Source organism: Biomphalaria glabrata, chromosome 2, assembly GCF_947242115.1.
Source record: "Biomphalaria glabrata chromosome 2, xgBioGlab47.1, whole genome shotgun sequence".
Classification (NCBI taxonomy): Eukaryota; Metazoa; Mollusca; class Gastropoda; family Planorbidae; genus Biomphalaria; species Biomphalaria glabrata.
In genome coordinates this window covers 13,987,298-14,008,326 of record NC_074712.1, presented here as the reverse complement: position 1 = coordinate 14,008,326, position 21,029 = coordinate 13,987,298, and the positions used below count along the sequence as shown (strand labels likewise).

Here is a 21,029-nt window from a genome sequence, read left to right as displayed (position 1 = left end):
AAGTAAAGGCGGTTGGTTGTTGTGCTTGTCACATGACATGCTCACTTACTTGGGCCAAGAATCAAATGACCTATACATCATCTGCCCTATAGATCGCAAGGTCTGAAACTGGTACTTTACTTGAAAACAGAAGAAAGTTTAATTTTGTACTTTTTGATATGTCAACTTTAAAAACTTATTGGGTTGATAATGCGAATAAAAAAGTTTCTGATAAATTTAACCATTGCAGTTTTGATCATGAAAATATCTTAGTTGTCTTATATCCAATGTAACAGGTTAAATTTTCGAATTTTTTTGTGTCACAGTAAGTGATAGGCGAGACAGTAATATACAATAATGGTTATTGAGGGCTTCAAGTTGTACTTTTTATTTTATGCCATTTTTATTTTGTGCTATATATATATATAACGATTGAAGAAAAAATTGTAATGCTGCCATTTAAAGTTAAATAGAAAGTTGGTTTTGTAAATTTCCGCATCATTTAGCGCATCTATCTAAACTGTTTCTTAGTAAGCACCTTCGAGTTAAAAGGAACCTTTATAGAAAACTATGTGCAAATCCATTCTGCGATGCGAGATATCCTGGTAGATAAAAGAATGAATGGTATTTGGCATGTATATAGATTTACCACATGCCTTTGCAAACACGTTATAATCTGGTATAAAGAGAAAGAACTAGTTGGACATAATAGGCCTACTCTTGCTTAAAAAATAAGCAATTCAAAATTATAAGAATTTAAAAATAAAAATATAGAAGCACCACAACATGAGCAGCTAAAACTGATACTGGACATTCTGTCAACCTTATTTATATACCAGGAAAAAACAAAAGGATTAAAACAACACAATTGACATATTCCCAATTTTTTTTTTTAGTTTTATTACATAGTTCCTATTTCCTCCTGGAGAGTTGTCTGTTACAGCAAACAATGATTACTTCCTTTCACTCCTCACACAAAGCTGGCATGAATAATTACAGGAACACAAATAAAACATCTTTACAATCACACTGGCATACACATGCAGACTGGTGTAAATAGGCCTATATATGTATTTATAAATATAATATATCAAGACATGTTTTGTTTTTTTGGCATATATCCAAAACAGTCATTCATTTATGTTAATGTAGTTGTCAAACATCCTAGAGCCACTGACACAGATCACATAACTAAGTACTGCAGAGGCATATTTATAGTACACACATGGAGCTTGATATATATATATAGAGAGAGAGTTACCATACATTTATGTATATACCTATTCATCACTAATAACATTTACATAATGTAAAACAAGGCTATTAAGGAGCTCCTGTAGGCTATGAAACACTGGAGTAATCTAGAACTCGTGCATTTAAATTCCTTTGACCTTAGATTTATCATAACAATTTCTTGTATATATTTCATTAAAATGAAGACTTGTAGATTGCAGTCATCTAAAACTCATGCACTTAAAACTCATCTTATCTCAGCTTGTATGAATATAATCAAACTTAAGACTTCAGCCATAACAGACTTTCTGAAAACTAAACCCTGTTCCTCTTATTCCCCAAACTCAAGTGGAAAAACCCAAACTTTAAAAGAATCTATAGCAACCAGTCACTGTGACTGTCAGGATTACATTTGTGAGAACTACTTGAGACTGGCTCTATTTCCCTATAACTGAGTGATTCTTTGACCTTCTTTCTTCCCAACATCCACTTTTCCATAGTTATGTCAAACTAAACTAAGATTGCTTCTAACTCTAGAGTCTATATGGTACAGTTGAATCTAGTACATAGAACTACATCAGAAAGCAATAACCAGCTAGTCTGATTAACAGAATTCACTTGTATAAGAGGATTGGTTTCAGTATTTTAGGTTTTGGTCTGAACAAGTGGCTGGTCCAATTAACCAGATTTGACTGCATAACTATTTTTGCAGTGACCCTTTTTTTTTTCACATTATCTAATAATATAAAGAAGACAAAAAAAAAGAACTCTAATATAGCGTCATACATACATCCAAAACAAACAAGTTTAGAAATAAAAAACAAATGCAAGGAAAAAAACAAGAGTCAACAACCTATTCACTTCTTGCAGTGATGTCAAATACAGAAATAACAAAAGGTGTACAGGAGAAGTAACTCTTATTTACCTACCGGTATATATATATTATAAATATATATATCATATGGTACATTTAAAACATTACTTTGTAAAAGTAAAACATAAACAGAACCAACAGTCATACTTAAATGAGTGAAAAAAAAATTCATTGTAAAAAAAACAAAAAAACAGCACATAGATACAAATGAAGGCATCCTAGACAGTGGCATCATTTCAAATCACAACACTGCTGACATATGGCAGAAGTAAAAAAAAAAAAAAAAAAAAATAAATAAATAGAAGTTAAAACATAATTCAATGACACAATGACAGAAGCTCATCCCAAACAGAAAAAGGTTTTGTTTTTTTTTGCTACGTATACCCCTCCCCCTTTTTTTCTTTGTAGAATAATGGTGGCAAATGTAAATGCACTTGAATGCCCCAGGTTCAAATTGGAATATTTCTTTGTTGGATTTCAGGAGCTACCATGTCAGTTGAAAATGTTACACTTGAACAGAAATACATTTCAGAGGGCTCAAAGAAATAGGTCAACAATTTCAGAGGGCTCTAAGAAATAGGTCAACAATTTTCAGAGGGCTCTAAGAAATAGGTCGACTATTTCAGAGGGCTTTTAGAAATAGGTCAACCATTTCAAGAGGGCTCTAAGAAATAGGTCAACCATTTCAAGAGGGCTCTAAGAAATAGGTCAACCATTTCAAGAGGGCTCTAAAAAATAGGTTAGCTATTATATCTCTTTCCTATCAACAAGGATTTCAAAAATATATCATCTTTTTTTTATTTACCATATTGCCAGGAATCTCAGTGATCTGAGTCCTATCAACAGGGAGCTTGTCCCAATCCACCTATCAATAGGAAGCTCAGCCCTATAAAGAGAATTTTTCTAAAATAAGTCATAACTTTATCAATCATATCAACAGTACTTTTAGATCTACCAACCTATTAATTGGATTTTTAAACCTATTTTTAGACTATTTTAATCTTTTCAATTTTAAGCCAGGAAAAACAAAATAATATTCACATATAGACATTTAGCAGTTTATCATCATTCATCTGACATAATAAACATAATAACCTTAGACCTTTGAAACTTAAGCCTCTAACATGACTCATGACTAGGTGCAACCAGCTAAACCAGCTGATATCAATATATATTAATCTTGATCAAATGATATTAACACTATTTTATCTATAAACACATTTTGTATAAAGGAAGTCAAATGAATTTATTTAAAAAAAAACAATCTGGATGTTAGTAAAACTGATCAATCATGGCCAATGTTACATTGAAGTTAAAGCTTACATGAATACATTATTTGGGTGAAAGATACACAAGGAAATAAAGGAGACCATGTTCTAGCTTTTAAGATGAAGCAGCATACTCTGAATCAAAGTAAATAGTGAAAAGATAGAATAATGGATAGAATAAGGCACAACAATACTAATGCAATCTCTGACAAATATGAACAGAAAACTAGTTCAGAGGATAAAATCAATGAAATGGGAGGCTATTGCAAAATTCTAATTTTGTTTCCAGAAACTTATTCATTCTTTAAGAAAATCTGAATAAAATTTGCCTCTTACATTTTTGGAGACCAACCATATAATGACCATTTTTACAAACCATACATTAAGAAACAAAAGGCACATAATATTGTTTACTAACACTGTATTGCCTTATAAACAAAATGGGAGAAAAGATGTAGAAACGGGAAGTACTCTAGTATTTAAATTACAAACAAAAAACTTTATGTTGAGCAATGTAACTAAGTTGACATTTTTTAAAACCTTTATGAAGAGCATTACAAATATTGTATAGTTACATAAAGCATGCTATGATTGGTTCAGTATCAGAGGATGGAAGTACACTGTTATAACTAAGTAGATAGAAATGAACTGCAGCAGTATTTCCCACTTATGACTGCAGTTGATAGCTAATTATCTTTAGGTTTCCATAACCCATTCTAAAGCTATAAATAATGACTGTAGGCCTCCATGCCTTAACCACAATGAATATTCTGTTCATAGGAAGCAAAGAAAAACAAAACAAAACAATGCATTTAAAAATTGATCCATTAAAATGAGATTGAACAAACTTATCAAAGGTTTTATTTTTTCATGCACAAAAAGCATCTCAACAATGTTATGTTTATCAAAAAAAAAATCAACAAAAGAATAGGTGGAAGCACTAAGAATAAAACAGTTTTTTTTTGTTATAAGCACAAGTAACAGCTGATTGGGCTAGAAATATAAATGCAATAACAATATTTATTTTTCTATTACATAAAGAACATCAATAATTTCCTTAGTGAAATACAACTTAACAAAAGAAAAGCGGTCTGGAATATAGTTCATTTCACTTTAACCTCAGTAGACAAATGACAAAGTTTTATTCAAGCGGCAACTATCCATCCTGCAATTAACGCCCACATCAAATAAATGAACCCAATGTCACACAAAACCAAAAATACACAGCTATGTAACAAGAATATGAAAGCAGTGGATTTTAACTATACATTTTTATGGTATTTGGGAAATCCTAGTTTTCTTCTGTCTAAGTAATATGACTGCTTCAATAGACTATAGTTTTAAATTGTCAGCAATGTTTAGGATGAAATACTGTTTGTAACTCAGGGTATAACAAATATAAGCTGAACATAGGAGATTTACTTGTAAGCGGATACCGAAAATCATGTGGAGAGATTTAGCAGAAAGAGCACAAATATTGACCATGTAATTATTTCACATGGCTCACATTTTGGTATACACTCCTTGCGTTAAGTTTAATACAGTCAATACATCTTGATGGAAGTGGAAGATGAAGTCAACATTAAAACTGGGCATATAATGGTGTGTATAAGTAAAACATAAGCTCCTAATGACAGAATGTGTGACTAAATGCTGATACAAGACATCAGAAGATTATTAGTATTGTAGTGCATCACCAGTTAACAACAAACAAAGGTGGTCCATCGTCATGCTTTTCTTTGTGTGGTCCAAGCTCATAGTACAATGCTGTGCTCAATATTGGTAGTTAGGGAAATACATCAACTTAAAGTAGTAGATACAATTTTCTGTAGGACTATTAACTAAAATAAATAATTAAATTATAACAATATAGTTACAGAGAGAAAAAAAAAAGTATTCTTAACCAACAATGCTGACTAGCTTTCTCCTTTTCTAATATACAATGTAGACATAAATACAAGAAAAAAACTCTTAATAATGAGCATGTATTCCTAAACAAAGTTCACATAGTATGTGTACATATCCCAGTTGTTTCTCCATTAAATTAAGAACAAATAGTCAAAAAGAATTTCATCTCATACAAAAGATTGAAACATTAAGTTTCCCAGTGGAAGAAAACAATCAAGGGAAGATTTAGTACATGCATTCATGCCTTCAATGGAATATTTTGTACTCAGAAAATAAAGAAATTGATAAAGCACTCAAGAAAAGGATCATGTACAAATTTTCAATGGAAGATTTAGTATATATTCAGAACGTATAAAACATATCAAGATAAAGCACCAAGGAAAGGGAGCATGAACAATTTGAGAGGCCTAAGTAAGAAATGTCAGTAGATACGACACAGTGGACTAGTTAGCCACTCAACATGTCTGGCAGCAGCTCCAAGGGAGAGAATGACAGCCAGGGTAGAAGTTGTTCAATGAGTGAGATGTTGACAGCACAGATCTTTATTCATCCAGACAAGTTTGTACAATTAAAACATCCAGCATACCAACTGACATCAACAATTAACTTCAAAAGGATCAAATAAATGTGTCCTGACTACAAATGAATTTTCTCAACAAAGTTAAGAAGTATAGTATCATCCATGTCACTGAATTCAAAAAATAGCTCTATGATTCTAAAGCTTTTTTTTTTTCTTTTTTAAAGTATAGGCATTATAAACGAATTTATTACCAACATCCTGCTAGTGAATGAATCTTATACATTTAAAAAGATGAAATGGATTTGGTAAACAAAAGGTTCATAAAATGTCAAAAGCAATTTTTTTTATGAAAGAACTTTTACTTGAAAGTTCAAAGTGTGTAAAGCCTTGGTGAAAGAAAATAAATATTTTGCTCTAATTAAAAAAAAACATGTGTATAATAATGTGTATTGTTCTACAATCATGATTATATCAAATGAATCAAACAAGCATTTCATTCATAAAATGACAATTAATTAAGAAACAAATTGACAAGATTTAATTAAAGACAGTTTCAGTTCATTGCACACAAGGACTAACCATCAGTTCCTTGTGCCTCAGGCCAGTAAATACACATATATACAATACAGCACCTTCACTCCAGTGCATACCATAATAAGGCCTGAGACACAGTCCAGATTCACAATTCTACACAAGTGATTTGTTTCTGTTTATAATCAAGCATAATTTACATTCAAACATGGAAGGACATACAGGTTTCTAGCATGATAACTGAGCAAAAGTTTAATCCTCTCTTCCTTTAAACCACATTTTTGCACACAACTTTTAAGTTACAAATCTTATTTTCTTGAATATTTCAATTAATTATTTCAAGTTACATTATTACATTCAAAATGTATTCATCAACTTTGTATATTGTCTCCAATGTACCCCCAAAATGACATTATGTAAACTATGCTTATTCTGTGTCAGCCTAATCTGTGCCTGTATATAGATCAGCAGTTCTCAACCTTTTGTTCATAGGCCTAAGTAAGTAAGTTACTGTGCTTTTGATATAATATTGTAATCATAATGTAAGGCCTATACATTAGCTAAATATTTTTTTTTGTTGACAACCAGATGAGGAAAAGCATTATATAATTATATTTTGTGTAAAATAAATTTCTGGTTATAATTAAATTACAAATAAAAGAGACTTGCTTTATTGTTTTTCTTTTGCCTTTTCACCATATTCATGTATATTACAATGTGCCAACTTAAAAAGCATGGTGGAACATGACTACAGGGAACTACATTGCTGCAAAATGGTTATGAAAGTACAAAGTTTGCATGTTGAGCATCTTTCTGCTTCAAAAGATCAGACTAAGTCTTTCAAATCATCCTCATTTATATACCTCAAGTAGACTGTTAAAATAAAAATGTTTGATATCCTGATTCGATTGTCAGCAACATCTACTCTTGAATGACATTTACAGTAATAAAACAAAATAGTAACTGTCAGTGGAAACACTTTGTATAATGTCATGTTTTACATATCCGAATAGCAGGGGGGAAAAACACGATGGTCATAGGCAACCCATGACTAGTTATAATTCAACCCCATGGGGTCATGACCCACAGGTTGAGAACTGCTGGTACAGATGCCGCTGTGATGATGAAGATAATGTAAAGCTCATTTGTTTCTCTGTTAACAAGGGTGTCATTTGGCCAGAACAACCAACAGCTTTTTTATTTCCCCAACAAATGTTAGTTACACATTAGAATTGAGTGGACTCAGGGGCAAAATTAAACATCTTGAATTTGAAATTTGCAGTCTTTGCCAGAATTCATTGGTTTAGAAGCCAAGCGCTAAAGTACTCTGCTAACAAGGACCCACATTCTAGAATTTAAAAAAAATGTCATGTGTGTATAAAATGCATACTTCAACAACAACACATAATGTAGATATCACACAGATGATGCCTCTGAATATTAACAATGGGAATAGAACAGTAACTATCACACTCCTCCTTTAAGCATGCCATCAAAAGACTTTGAAATTGTTTATTAGTTCAGAGTTACAGTTGAATAGTTATAGATATATTATGTATACATACATAGATACACTTGAACTCTACAAGTCAACAACAAATGGATTAACACATGCAAGTTCATGTCATCAACAGAAAATGTAATAAAGTGAACAAAATCATTCTATATTAAATAAAACCTTGACTTCAGGTTCTAGTCGTGAAACAAATTCTTATAAACTAAACAAGAAACAAAAGCATGAGCCTAAACAAAGAGAGGCATCTACCATAGGGAGCAAGGCCTGTTCTAGAGTTGCCATCAGCTATCTTCCATGCTACAGAGAAATCCAATTAAACAGTTCAAAAAGACTTGAACAATAACATCTCCAATATTCTTAGTGTTAGAAAAATTAACTAATAAAAAAAACAAAAAAACACCTGAGGCAAAACAATAAAATGAGTACAATCAAATATACATTAACAACCTAATCAGAAAGTATTGCTTGAAATATGGTCGCCTCCATGTTTAACAAGAGTTCTTCACCTCCCTAACATTTTCTATTCAGACATCAAAAAGATTTGAATTCAAAGTTGTTTTGTCCCTTTGCCCTAAATTAGACCATGTAAAAAAACAACAACTGTATTTAAAAATATCATTAGTTTCTTATCAATGTCTCAGTTTGTATTTTCTGGATCTATTTCTGCTTCTATTTCTGTCTGATCCTAGGACTGGACATGTGATACTTAAGTAGAAAATATTAATAAATAATAATTTTTTTAACTATGGTTAATCTTGCATTCTCAAGTATATTCCATGGTAAATGAGGTTACTCTTGCCTTTGCATCAGTTGTATAACCATCGGTGGTAATGTCGTACCTTTCCATCACAGGAACATTGAATTGTACGAGCTTCACCGTATATGTTCACACACAAAAAGGTGGGGAAGGAAAAAAATTGAATCCCTGCATAAAAAAAAAATCTTTTCTTTGAGGAGTTCAGCAGGAACTTCTGAGAGTAAATCACAAAATAATCCAACATTCCTGTTCTAAGCATTGCAGTTTTCTTAAGTGCAAGGAAAATCTCTCTCTCTCTCACTGCAGCATTAGTGAGCGCAAATTGTCATGTAATATTGTGTCTTTCACATCCTGAAACACATGCTTTATGTTTTCCGTGTCGATAGCGGTCGTGAAGTGGTGAAATAGTGGTTTACTTCGCTCCCGCCTCCTGGAGTCAAACATGTTGCAGAGGAACCTCTTGACATCGTCAAGATTGTGCGGGTTGCCATGGAAGTCAGTGAAATAATCTGCAATGTTCACCTGTTTCACTTTATCTGCTAAAAGGTCCATTTTGTTAAGGAAGAGAATGATCGATACTAGAGCAAAGCTTCGATTGTTGATGATAGTTTCAAATATGTTGCAAGACTCCACCAATCTGTTAGTCTTACGATCCTCCATTAAAACCTGAAACATTAAGACAGGAACATTTATTTCCAAGAGTTAATGTTTTCTTTTGGCACATAATAAATTAACAATGTTTACATTTTTTTTTCTGCTCAGCTTAAATTTCAGCTTTATTCATAGATAAAGAAATAGTACTAAGGTGACCCCTTGACTTTCATGGATCTGACTTTCACGGAGGGCTTTTTAAAAAAATAGTAAGAAAAAAATACTTCCCATTTTTTTGGGTTTTCCCCTGGCCACACACTGTCTGTGTACAGTATTTGTGAATGGTTTTACTTAAAACTGTTTATAGACATAAACAAGATGCCTCCTAACCATTCTGTGCCAAGTGTAGGCAGTGAAAGTAAAAAGACAATTAAACAGAAGATTGAACTGTTAGGTATGTTAATAGAGGGGCGCTCATATGCAAAAACTGGCCGCCATTATGGGATAAACTAAAGCTGCCATTATGGAATAAACTAATCAGACGTGAGATACACATTTGAAATGAAGAAAAGAAGAGAAACAGCTGTGATCATATTCAACAAGAAAGCAAAAAGAAATAAACGGAAAATAGTGTATTAACATAAAAAAAAATTCTGGTTATGCAAATGTATAAATCTACTCAGAGTTTATAAAATTCTCATGACATGCCTAGAACACATCTATTTGCGATTATTCTACTCATAATAACTAATGAATGATAGATTTAAACAAAAATGGAAATTTTTTAGCCCTGCCTCAATGCCCTCTCCCCACACAAAACAATCCTGGTTGTGCGTATAAATGTACTCAGAGTCTATAAAATTCTAATGATAGGCTTACAGATCTAGACAGAAGACGGTGCGCAAAATGTAACTGAACTTCTATTTATTTATTAAACTTCGAATGAATAGGGCCTCCAAGCAGAAATACCCACTGATTATCTAGACCTCCAGCCAAATTTAATTTTTTATTATACTTTGAAAAATTATAATTGTCAAACTAGAGTTGTCCAAGTGTGATCACTTAGCTTGTACTTCTTTTCCCAAAGATATACATTTACTGCCAAATTTCTAGAAAACCATTTGAGCTGTTTTCTGTGTCCAGGTTTCACCCTTTTGTTGTTTTTTTTTAAAGTTTTTTTTTTTTGACTCAATGAATTTGCAAGCTGAATAGAGGAATTGTAAAAAAAAACAACACTTTATCTACAATAAAAGCATAACAAAATTAGAGACTAGATAATAAGAAATCTCTTCCTGTGGTACACAATGGATCATTTTTTAAAGACTTCTAGTTTGCTTCTTTTCAATTCTTTGTATGAATAATGTATTTATTTAAACAAAAAACAAAAAAACTCTTTTTGCTCAATAAAAGTGAAAAATGTTACTCAAAACATGATCAAATGATTTAAAAGTTAATCATAAAAAAAATAAAAATAAAAAAAAAATATGGAAAATGTCTCATTTTAAAGCTGTTGGTTATTATTTATAAATAATACATATAAATATTTTAATTATAAAATTTAATACAGTCGAATCTGGTTAATATACTACATCAGGTCGAATATAAAATTCAATTAAGAAAATAAATGTTAACAAAATTATATCCTTCTACCTGATCAAATTCACTAGCAGAGGCTAAAAATAAAATGGATGTAATTCCTTCGAAGCACTGAAACCATTTCTGGCGTTGTGACCTCTGACCTCCAACATCTATGAACATAAAAGGCACCCCTTTGATCATAATCTGGTGTTCAATGATTCCTTTGGTGGCTTTCCTGGCCAGTAGAATATCTTGCTTTGATGGAATATAATTCTGTGAACATATATAATAAAACATCAGTGAACAGCAAAAACATAAGCCATTATTATTATACCATCAAGAAAAAGATGTTAAGTTAAATAACAATTTCCTTGTACTGATTGCTTTTTTTTTTTTTTGTTTTGTTGTTTTTCAGTCCAAACCCTGCCTTATTGTGGCTCCCGGGTGGAAACGATCGTATGAGGAAACGATTAGGCCAAAGGGTAGCAAAACAAGACTCCTGTGGGGCAGCCTAAGTGGGTGCGAGAGCATCCTCATTGCACTGTGCGGAGTTGTAAAAAAGCTCCCACAACCTTGTCACAATCCTGGCACCGTTCCTCAAGGGGCTGTTACATAAATGGCATGTCCTGTCATTCAGGCTGGTGAGAGGGAGCTCTTGTTCACTTTTGCTGGCCTAGAGTTGTGAGAGCTGAGGGCTCAACTCTACCTGAAAGTTTCAAGAAGAAGAAGTCCAAACCCCTCATATAATGCCACTGGTATAAGCATGGTTTAAATAGATAAGACATTGACTGACTCACTGACTCTTCCATTATGAAATTCTTTTCAAACTTTTTTTGATGAGAATAAATAGCAATATGTGATAATAATTTATCCCCCTTGTGAGCCTTAAAAAAAAAGACTTTTTATTCAATTTGGATCATAAAATATTGCCTGGATCTAATGGAGATCTGGTTATAAGTGAGACTCGTCCACAGTCTGTAGGTTTTTAATTTTAGGTTCCATTATCCAAAATAAACTTTTATTTTGGTTTTCTAAACATCAATTTAAATTATCTAAAAAGGGTGCGCATTATCCTTAAATTGTATACCAAATATCACATTTTCTGATAACAAACAAAAAAGTTATTGAAGTTTCATCATGACAGGGTAGTGAAATATATAGATCTATGAGCTAAATAAATAATTCCGTCGGAACATGGAAAATAATTACGAGAGAAAGAGTTACTACTGATTTATTCTATAATGTTAAACATTTTGTAACTTCATAAAGTTATGAATATTGAATTGGAAAATGATGATTGACATTTAAATATTTATTAGAATTTTTGTGTAATATTTTTTTCTTTTATAACTGCCAACACTCATATGACATGTAAATATATTTCTGATACACATATTTATTGGTAACATTTCATTCTTTTTGTATGAATTTAGCTTGTAAGCATTTCATGTTGATATAAATGTTTGTAACAATGTCTGTATATTGTAATGAAAAAAAAATGTTCCAAATGTTTTTTAAAGGAAAGATTGGGGTTGTTATGGAGTGTGTGTGTGTGTTTCTATGTCTATGGTGGGATGAGGTTAGCTATTGATTGTGAATGATGCATCATAGATGACAACTGAAAGGTTGTGCTATTGTAATGAGTTAGACTGTTAAAAAATATTATTACTATAAGTCTACTATATTTATTTCATTTTATCACAAGTTGATTTTGTCATTATTATAATCAAAGTTACATTTAGTTTTTTTCACAAAGAAGTTATTTCAAGTTGATTAGTTAGATCTATTACACCTACAGCAGTTGAGTTGTCTACCAGCAGTTTGGTGCTACAAGCCTTTAACAGCACACAGACACACACACAAAGAAAGAAACAATGTTGAAAAGAGTTATGTGAACTTTAAATGTTATAAATGAAAAGGTGGTGTGTGTATAAATGCATGGGTAAGAAATAGTGGGAGCTCAATAATAATATAGTATACCTCGGGTGACTTGTTTCAAGATATACATTGTCTACAACTCAAAACTTTCAAATGGAAAAATAAACAAACTCCAAATACACTGAGAAAGACTTTTAAAAAGAACACACATATATTATAAAAACAACTTAAAAATTCTTGACAAACATTCATTGGCATCGTAAGGTCAAGTAGTTATGTTTAACCAGTCTATGGAGCAAGAGTCCTTGAAAAACCAAGAAGATATTTGAAATGTGCACAAATTCAAGCCAGAACCCCCCCCCCCCCCCCCAAAAAAAAAAAACCTGATAAAAATGGTTATTAACACATTTAATTTGTCTGGCCAGGTTAAACTAGGTCAAAAAAATATCTAGTGACAGCTAATTAGAGGACATTAAAGATTAAATTCATGTAAAACCAGCAGCAAGCTAAACCAAAATCTTTAACAGGGAGAAAATGTGTTAAAAATGTGCATCAAATTAGTTCAAACCTCCCCGCACCCTTTTTTTCTTGGCTACCACACCCCTTTCTCTCCCACTTTCAAAAAGGTTTTGTCTCTACCAAATAGAGTACAGGGTAGGAAGGTCAGAATGAATTTGTCTACAGTGGGCACAATGGTAGCAGGCAATTGTGGAAGAGAAAACTGAAATACATGCCTGATGCTTGAGAATTTAGTACATACATACTATATACACACACATCAATATGTTCAATCACCCAGATATGTTTCATTTGGAGTTCTAAATGCAAATTTTAAAATATTTTACTATATATTATCAAAATGTGAACATGTATTCTTTATAACTATATAAGTGCATATACTGTATATATACAATTTATTTCCAATCACCTGTACTAGAAAAACACATATTTTTCTCACCCTGAAACAAAAAACACAAACATTTATTTCAGTCATATGACTGCACTGCACTTTGCTTCTTAAATTTGACACCAGGCATATATATATCACTGTCTATACATTACAAAACTTCTTTCAGTTACACCAGGCATATATATCACTGTCTATACATCTATACATTACAAAACTTACACCAGGATTACAAATAATGCAATTTTACATTAGACCACTTTTTCTCAAATGCCCCCACAGACCTAAAAAGTGCTGCAGGCTCTAGGGTGAAGCTCCTGGTGCCAAGGGTTTCCTATAGTCATCTTCTTGGTGTCTACAGACACTATTTGTCCTAGTAGAGAACATGAGATGTTAGAGGCTTAGTTGTTGTTGTTTTTTAATCTAGTTCTGTTGTATAAGTTTTTGTTTTTAACTAGGTACAAATGTGGCACTGAAAGTGATTAACTAAATATTTTAAACAGTGTATGTGTATAGTGTAGATGACATGTGCATTCAACACACACATAAATAATCAACATACACACGGTAAACAATCAACATACACATAAAAGCTTTGCACCTGACTCCTCGGTAGCTCAGCAAGCTCATTTTTGACCTTCAGGTCATTACTATAGCAAGTAGAGCAATACACACACACAAACACATGACAGACAGAAAGCCATTCCTCTAACCCGTGTCTACTATCACAATGAATTATCACAACAAGGCCAAGTGTAAACGTAACGTCTGCATGTAGTTAAAAACCGAGAGGCAATACTAGCATGCCAGTGAAATCACGTAAGAATTAACTTGTCATTAAATAACCTTTTGTCATTAAATAACCTTTTGTCATTAAATAACCTTTTGTCCACAAACACGCTCCCAAAGGGGATGATGATTGTGTGTGATTACCTCCCCCAATCCCTTTCATAACCCCAGACTCCACCACTGACAAACGTATTTTATTGTCATATCCATGCCATACATTAATATAGCTGATGGTTCTGTTAGGTTGTTATGGCCGGAAGAGGCTACCTAGAAAATGCTTCCGATGGTGTGGGTCTGACAACCAGTTGAGCTTTACGTGTGGTACTAGGCCAGGCAGAAGAGCTAGAGCCAAAAGGGGAAGGGGCAAAGACGGGTTTCTGGCACCTAAACCTGAGATAAACTTCCATTGGCTTCAGAGCAGAAAGGACTACTCGTCCCACCAGGATCGGCTTTACAAATTGCGGGGCCCAATTTATTGGATACTTGCGAGGCCCCTCTTCTATTTTTTTTATTTATTAATATACATAGGAAGCAACTCGAAAGCTATAGGCGCCAGTGGGTTATTAAAGTTACGACATTTGTAAGATACACTGAATATATTAACCCCTTAAGTTCTACATCTTATATAGATGCCTGTGACAAGAGCCATTACTTATAGTGATATCCTAAATGTAAATTACGGGGCTGGCGCGGGACCCAATTGGAGCAATCGGCCAGGCTTTCCCATCTAGGAGAAAGCAAAACTCCACTGCCTTGAGGCTTAACCTAAACTTATATAAAATAGGCTTTGGGAGTCAACCCTGGGGAAAAATCAGGAACCCATGACTCTTGGGCAGTTTGCAGCACATTCCGACAGACCCTGCGACGTTGCTGGTCCAAAACTGTACCAGTTCTTTGTCGTTAATTTGGACCTAACTCCTAAACTGTACCAGTTCTTTGTCGTTAATTTAGACCTAACTCCTAAACTGTACCAGTTCTTTGTCGTTAATTTAGACCTAACTCCTAAACTGTACCAGTTCTTTGTCGTTAATTTAGACCTAACTCCTAAACTGTATCAGTTCTTTGTCGTTAATTTAGACCTAACTCCTAAACTGTATCAGTTCTTTGTCGTTAATTTAGAACTAACTCCTAAACTGTACCAGTTCTTTGTCGTTAATTTAGACCTAACTCCTAAACTGTACCAGTTCTTTGTCGTTAATTTGGACCTAACTCCTAAACTGTACCAGTTATTTGTCGTTAATTTGGACCTAACTCCTAAACTGTATCAGTTCTTTGTCGTTAATTTGGACCAAACAGCTGCGTGGAAAAGGGGGTTGGGGACAGCTGGGTGGGTGACAACGTTCCAACCATAGCTAATGCCCAAGCTTTACGACGCGAACCAGATTCATTTCAAGATTGATAACTGCCAACAACAGATTTATATTGGCTGCTTCAGTCTGCGATTAGCAATAAACGGATAAATGAAATTATACATACAAGTCATTTATAGTACATATGAAGTTAGGTACCACATTACAACAAACTATTTGCGTGTTGGCTTACTGACTAAAAGGACTATGATTAAGACATTCTCTTGACTTTATATTGAATGTTTGGCTATCTCTATTATTTTAGTCCAGCTGATCAGCACCAAAACAATGAAATCAGACAGTACAAGAAACTAGTTCTCCAAAGGTCCTTATGAACATGTGAACGTGATGGGTGTTACATACAGTCATAGTGTGTGGGACAACCACACCACCGCTTTAAGAACAGCTAGAACAGGCCAATGTAAAATGGGTGTTTAAATAGCAGATCCTCTTGCAGACTCCTAAATTAGCCTTAAAACAAATTTTAAAATATCTGAATAAGTACAGCTACCATTTATATGTAACACGGAATATGTCAGTGTACTATGGAAAAAAAACAACAAGCTTGTTTAAAAGAGCACGACCAGAGATTGTAAGCTCTGTCTGCGCGTGAACGTTGCTCTAAAAACAAGGCAGGCTGATAACTGCAGTCAACACCAGTCAGTGGGAGACAGTTAAACTGATGTGCCAGGACGTTTTAAGAGCTGTGCCAGTGTATTCAAACTGACATGCCGTAATCTCTCCCACTCAATGTTTAGACGGGAAATGTTTCCTCCATTTTAAAGTCAAGATTTTATTCTAGTGTTATCAGGTCAATGCTGGCAATGCTCCTCAGCCTCATGTTGTTTTTCTTTTATTCTCTAGTCCGAGCTAAGAGAAAACATGTGAGTGCTTGGTTGTTGATTTGTGATAGAGAACTTTATAAGTATTAAATTCTTTTCACCCTTCTTTAGCCTTACAAGGTAAACCTTCCTTTAACGTATCAAATGTCCAGTTCAACACCCAATTCTTAACAGGCATGAAAAAAAAAAAACATTCTTCAAAGGCGATGCAAATTCTTTAAAAATAAATAAATCAATACATTTTCGGTTATTCACGAGACAAGACTGTCAACACATTTCCAGACCTCAACATAAAGATGGCAGTAGATGTGTTTGGGCATGATTGAAAAACAGCTCAAAAAAACAAACGTAGATCATTTTTGACGTGCAGTTATTGTTTGACAGTCTTTTGAATGAGTTGTGAGCGTTTCTGTACACAGTAAGAACGACAACCGTGCTGCTATTAAATATTGCATCTTTTCAAGGCAACACGCCTAGACAAAACTTTTTTGAAATTTGTTTACCAGGTCTATGCTCAATCATTTACCACTGAACAATTTTAGGAAGCTGAATTTACACGTGGACGAATCATCTTAGATACTGCGAAACTGTTCAATCGCTCAAGTTGAGCAAATGGTTAAATTCAAGTTGAGCAAATGGTTAAATTAAGGTTAGAGAAAGAGAGAGAGAGAGAGAGAGCAGAGTCAACGCTCATGTCCAAAGAACGCGTTTGTTGGATACTAAAACAAGAAATAGTAACGAGAAAGCTGGACGCACGCTGGGTGCCCCTTAATTCCTTATTCCGGAACAAAAACATTTTCGACTAAAACATTTGCACTGCTCTGTTGGCGCAGTTTAGGCACCGATTAAGTAGTGTACATGAAACTTGGATTCACCATGCTAATGAAGAATCGAAAATGAAATGAATGTGTGTCACATATAATGGCATACGAAATAATTCTCCACTCTCCTCCTAAAGGCAAAAACTGTTGCTCGGTTGGCAAGGGGAAAGCAATTGTTTTTGGGATAGCGATATAATTATTTTCATCGGTTATCTAGCAGTACATGACCAAACTATAAATAATTATTTGATTAGTTCAAGAAAGAACTCCAAGAAAACTAAAAGGTTACATATTCAAAAGAGAAAAGATTGTCCACACGAGAAAGCACTATCTAACACCTCAGTAGTTGCAATGCCATAATTCGTCGATTACGTTTTGAACTTGACCACCTTCTGTAATGACCAGATCTATCTCCCAATGGGACTTTTGTTCCCTACACTGTAATGACCAGATCTATCTCCCAATGGGACTTTTGTTCCCTACACTGTAATGTCCAGATCTATCTCCCAATGGGACTTTTGTTCCCTACACTGTAATGACCAGATCTATCTCCTAGTGACTTTGGTTCCCTTAACTGTAATGACCAGATCTATCTCCTAGTGACTTTTGTTCCATAAACTGTAATGACCAGATCTATCTCCTAGTGACTTTGGTTCCCTTAACTGTAATGACCAGATCTATCCCCTAGTGACTTTGGTTCCCTAAACTGTAATGACCAGATCTATCTCCTAGTGACTTTGGTTCCCTAAACTGTAATGACCAGATCTATCTCCTAGTGACTTTTGTTCCCTAATGACCAGATCTATCTCCTAGTGACTTTGGTTCCCTAAACCGTAATGACCAGATCTATCCCCCCAATGACTTTGGTTCCCTAAACTGTAATGACCAGATCTATCTCCTAGTGACTTTGGTTCCCTAAACTGTAATGACCAGATCTATCCCCCCAGTGACTTTTGTTCCTTAAACTGTAATGACCAGATCTATCCCCCCAATGACTTTGGTTCCCTAAACTGTAATGACCAGATCTATCTCCTAGTGACTTTGGTTCCCTAAAACTGTAATGACCAGATCTATCCCCTAGTGACTTTTGTGCCCTAAACTGTAATGACCAGATCTATCTCCTAGTGACTTTTGTTCCTTAAACTGTAATGACCAGATCTATCCCCTAGTGACTTTTGTTCCCTAAACTGTAATGACCAGATCTATCTCCTAGTGACTTTTGTTCCTTAAACTGTAATGACCAGATCTATCTCCTAGTGACTTTTGTTCATTAAACTGTAATGACCAGATCTATCTCCCAATGGGACTTTTGTTCCCTACACTGTAATGACCAGATCTATCTCCCAATGGGACTTTTGTTCCCTAAACTATAATGACCAGATCTATCTCCCAATGGGACTTTTGTTCCCTACACTGTAATGACCAGATCTATCTCCCAATGGGACTTTTGTTCCCTAAACTGTAATGACCAGATCTATCTCCTAGTGACTTTGGTTCCCTAAACTATAATGACCAGATCTATCTCCCAATGGGACTTTTGTTCCCTAAACTGTAATGACCAGATCTATCCCCCCAGTGACTTTGGTTCCCTAAACTGTAATGACCAGATCTATCCCCCCAGTGACTTTGGTTCCCTAAACTGTAATGACCAGATCTATCCCCCCAGTGACTTTGGTTCCCTAAACTGTAATGACCAGATCTATCTCCTAGTGATTTTGGTTCCCTAAACCGTAATGACCAGATCTATCCCCCCAGTGACTTTGGTTCCCTAAACTGTAATGACCAGATCTATCTCCTAGTGATTTTGGTTCCCTAAACCGTAATGACCAGATCTATCCCCCCAGTGACTTTGGTTCCCTAAACTGTAATGACCAGATCTATCCCCCCAGTGACTTTGGTTCCCTAAACTGTAATGACCAGATCTATCCCCCCAGTGACTTTGGTTCCCTAAACTGTAATGACCAGATCTATCCCCCCAGTGACTTTGGTTCCCTAAACAGTAATGACCAGATCTATCCCCCCAGTGACTTTGGTTCCCTAAACTGTAATGACCAGATCTATCTCCTAGTGACTTTGGTTCCCTAAACTATAATGACCAGATCTATCTCCCAATGGGACTTTTGTTCCCTACACTGTAATGACCAGATCTATCTCCCAATGGGACTTTTGTTCCCTAAACTGTAATGACCAGATCTATCTCCTAGTGACTTTGGTTCCCTAAACTATAATGACCAGATCTATCTCCCAATGGGACTTTTGTTCCCTAAACTGTAATGACCAGATCTATCCCCCCAGTGACTTTGGTTCCCTAAACTGTAATGACCAGATCTATCCCCCCAGTGACTTTGGTTCCCTAAACTGTAATGACCAGATCTATCCCCCCAGTGACTTTGGTTCCCTAAACTGTAATGACCAGATCTATCTCCTAGTGATTTTGGTTCCCTAAACCGTAATGACCAGATCTATCCCCCCAGTGACTTTGTTTCCCTAAACTGTAATGACCAGATCTATCTCCTAGTGATTTTGGTTCCCTAAACCGTAATGACCAGATCTATCCCCCCAGTGACTTTGGTTCCCTAAACTGTAATGACCAGATCTATCCCCCCAGTGACTTTGGTTCCCTAAACTGTAATGACCAGATCTATCCCCCCAGTGACTTTGGTTCCCTAAACTGTAATGACCAGATCTATCCCCCCAGTGACTTTGGTTCCCTAAACAGTAATGACCAGATCTATCCCCCAGTGACTTTGGTTCCCTAAACTGTAATGACCAGATCTATCTCCTAGTGACTTTAGTTCCCTAAACTGTAATGACCAGATCTATCTCCTAGTGACTTTGGTTCCCTAATGACCAGATCTATCTCCTAGTGACTTTGGTTCCCTAAACCGTAATGACCAGATCTATCCCCCCAATGACTTTGGTTCCCTAAACTGTAATGACCAGATCTATCTCCTAGTGACTTTGGTTCCCTAAAACTGTAATGACCAGATCTATCCCCTAGTGACTTTTGTGCCCTAAACTGTAATGACCAGATCTATCTCCTAGTGACTTTTGTTCCTTAAACTGTAATGACCAGATCTATCTCCTAGTGACTTTTGTTCCTTAAACTGTAATGACCAGATCTATCTCCCAATGGGACTTTTGTTCCCTACACTGTAATGACCAGATCTATCTCCCAATGGGACTTTTGTTCCCTAAACTGTAATGACCAGATCTATCTCCTAGTGACTTTGGTTCCCTAAACTATAATGACCAGATCTATCTCCCAATGGGACTTTTGTTCCCTACACTGTAATGACCAGATCTATCTCCCAATGGGACTTTGGTTCCCTAAACTATAATGACCAGATCTATCTCCCAATGGGACTTTTGTTCCCTAAACTGTAATGACCAGATCTATCCCCCCCAGTGACTTTGGTTCCCTAAACTGTAATGACCAGATCTATCCCCCCCAGTGACTTTGGTTCCCTAAACTGTAATGACCAGATCTATCCCCCCAGTGACTTTGGTTCCCTAAACTGTAATGACCAGATCTATCTCCTAGTGATTTTGGTTCCCTAAACCGTAATGACCAGATCTATCCCCCCAGTGACTTTGGTTCCCTAAACTGTAATGACCAGATCTATCTCCTAGTGATTTTGGTTCCCTAAACCGTAATGACCAGATCTATCCCCCCAGTGACTTTGGT

General features: G+C 34.9%; 1 protein-coding gene across 2 annotated transcripts in view; it reads right to left on the bottom strand.

The window, feature by feature from the left end:
* Window positions 1-847: 847 nt before the first annotated feature.
* The window catches only part of LOC106078602 (guanine nucleotide-binding protein subunit alpha-12-like), a 39,823-nt gene continuing 19,641 nt past the window's right edge, over window positions 848-21,029 (bottom strand). For both annotated transcript variants that reach the window (XM_013239521.2, XM_013239522.2), the window contains exons 3-4: window positions 10,828-11,028; window positions 848-9,252 (exon numbers count right to left, since the gene is read on the bottom strand). In XM_013239521.2, the coding sequence (XP_013094975.2) occupies window positions 8,884-9,252; window positions 10,828-11,028 (570 nt within the window). In that variant the 3' untranslated portion in view covers window positions 848-8,883. The remainder of the gene's footprint in view (window positions 9,253-10,827; window positions 11,029-21,029) is intronic.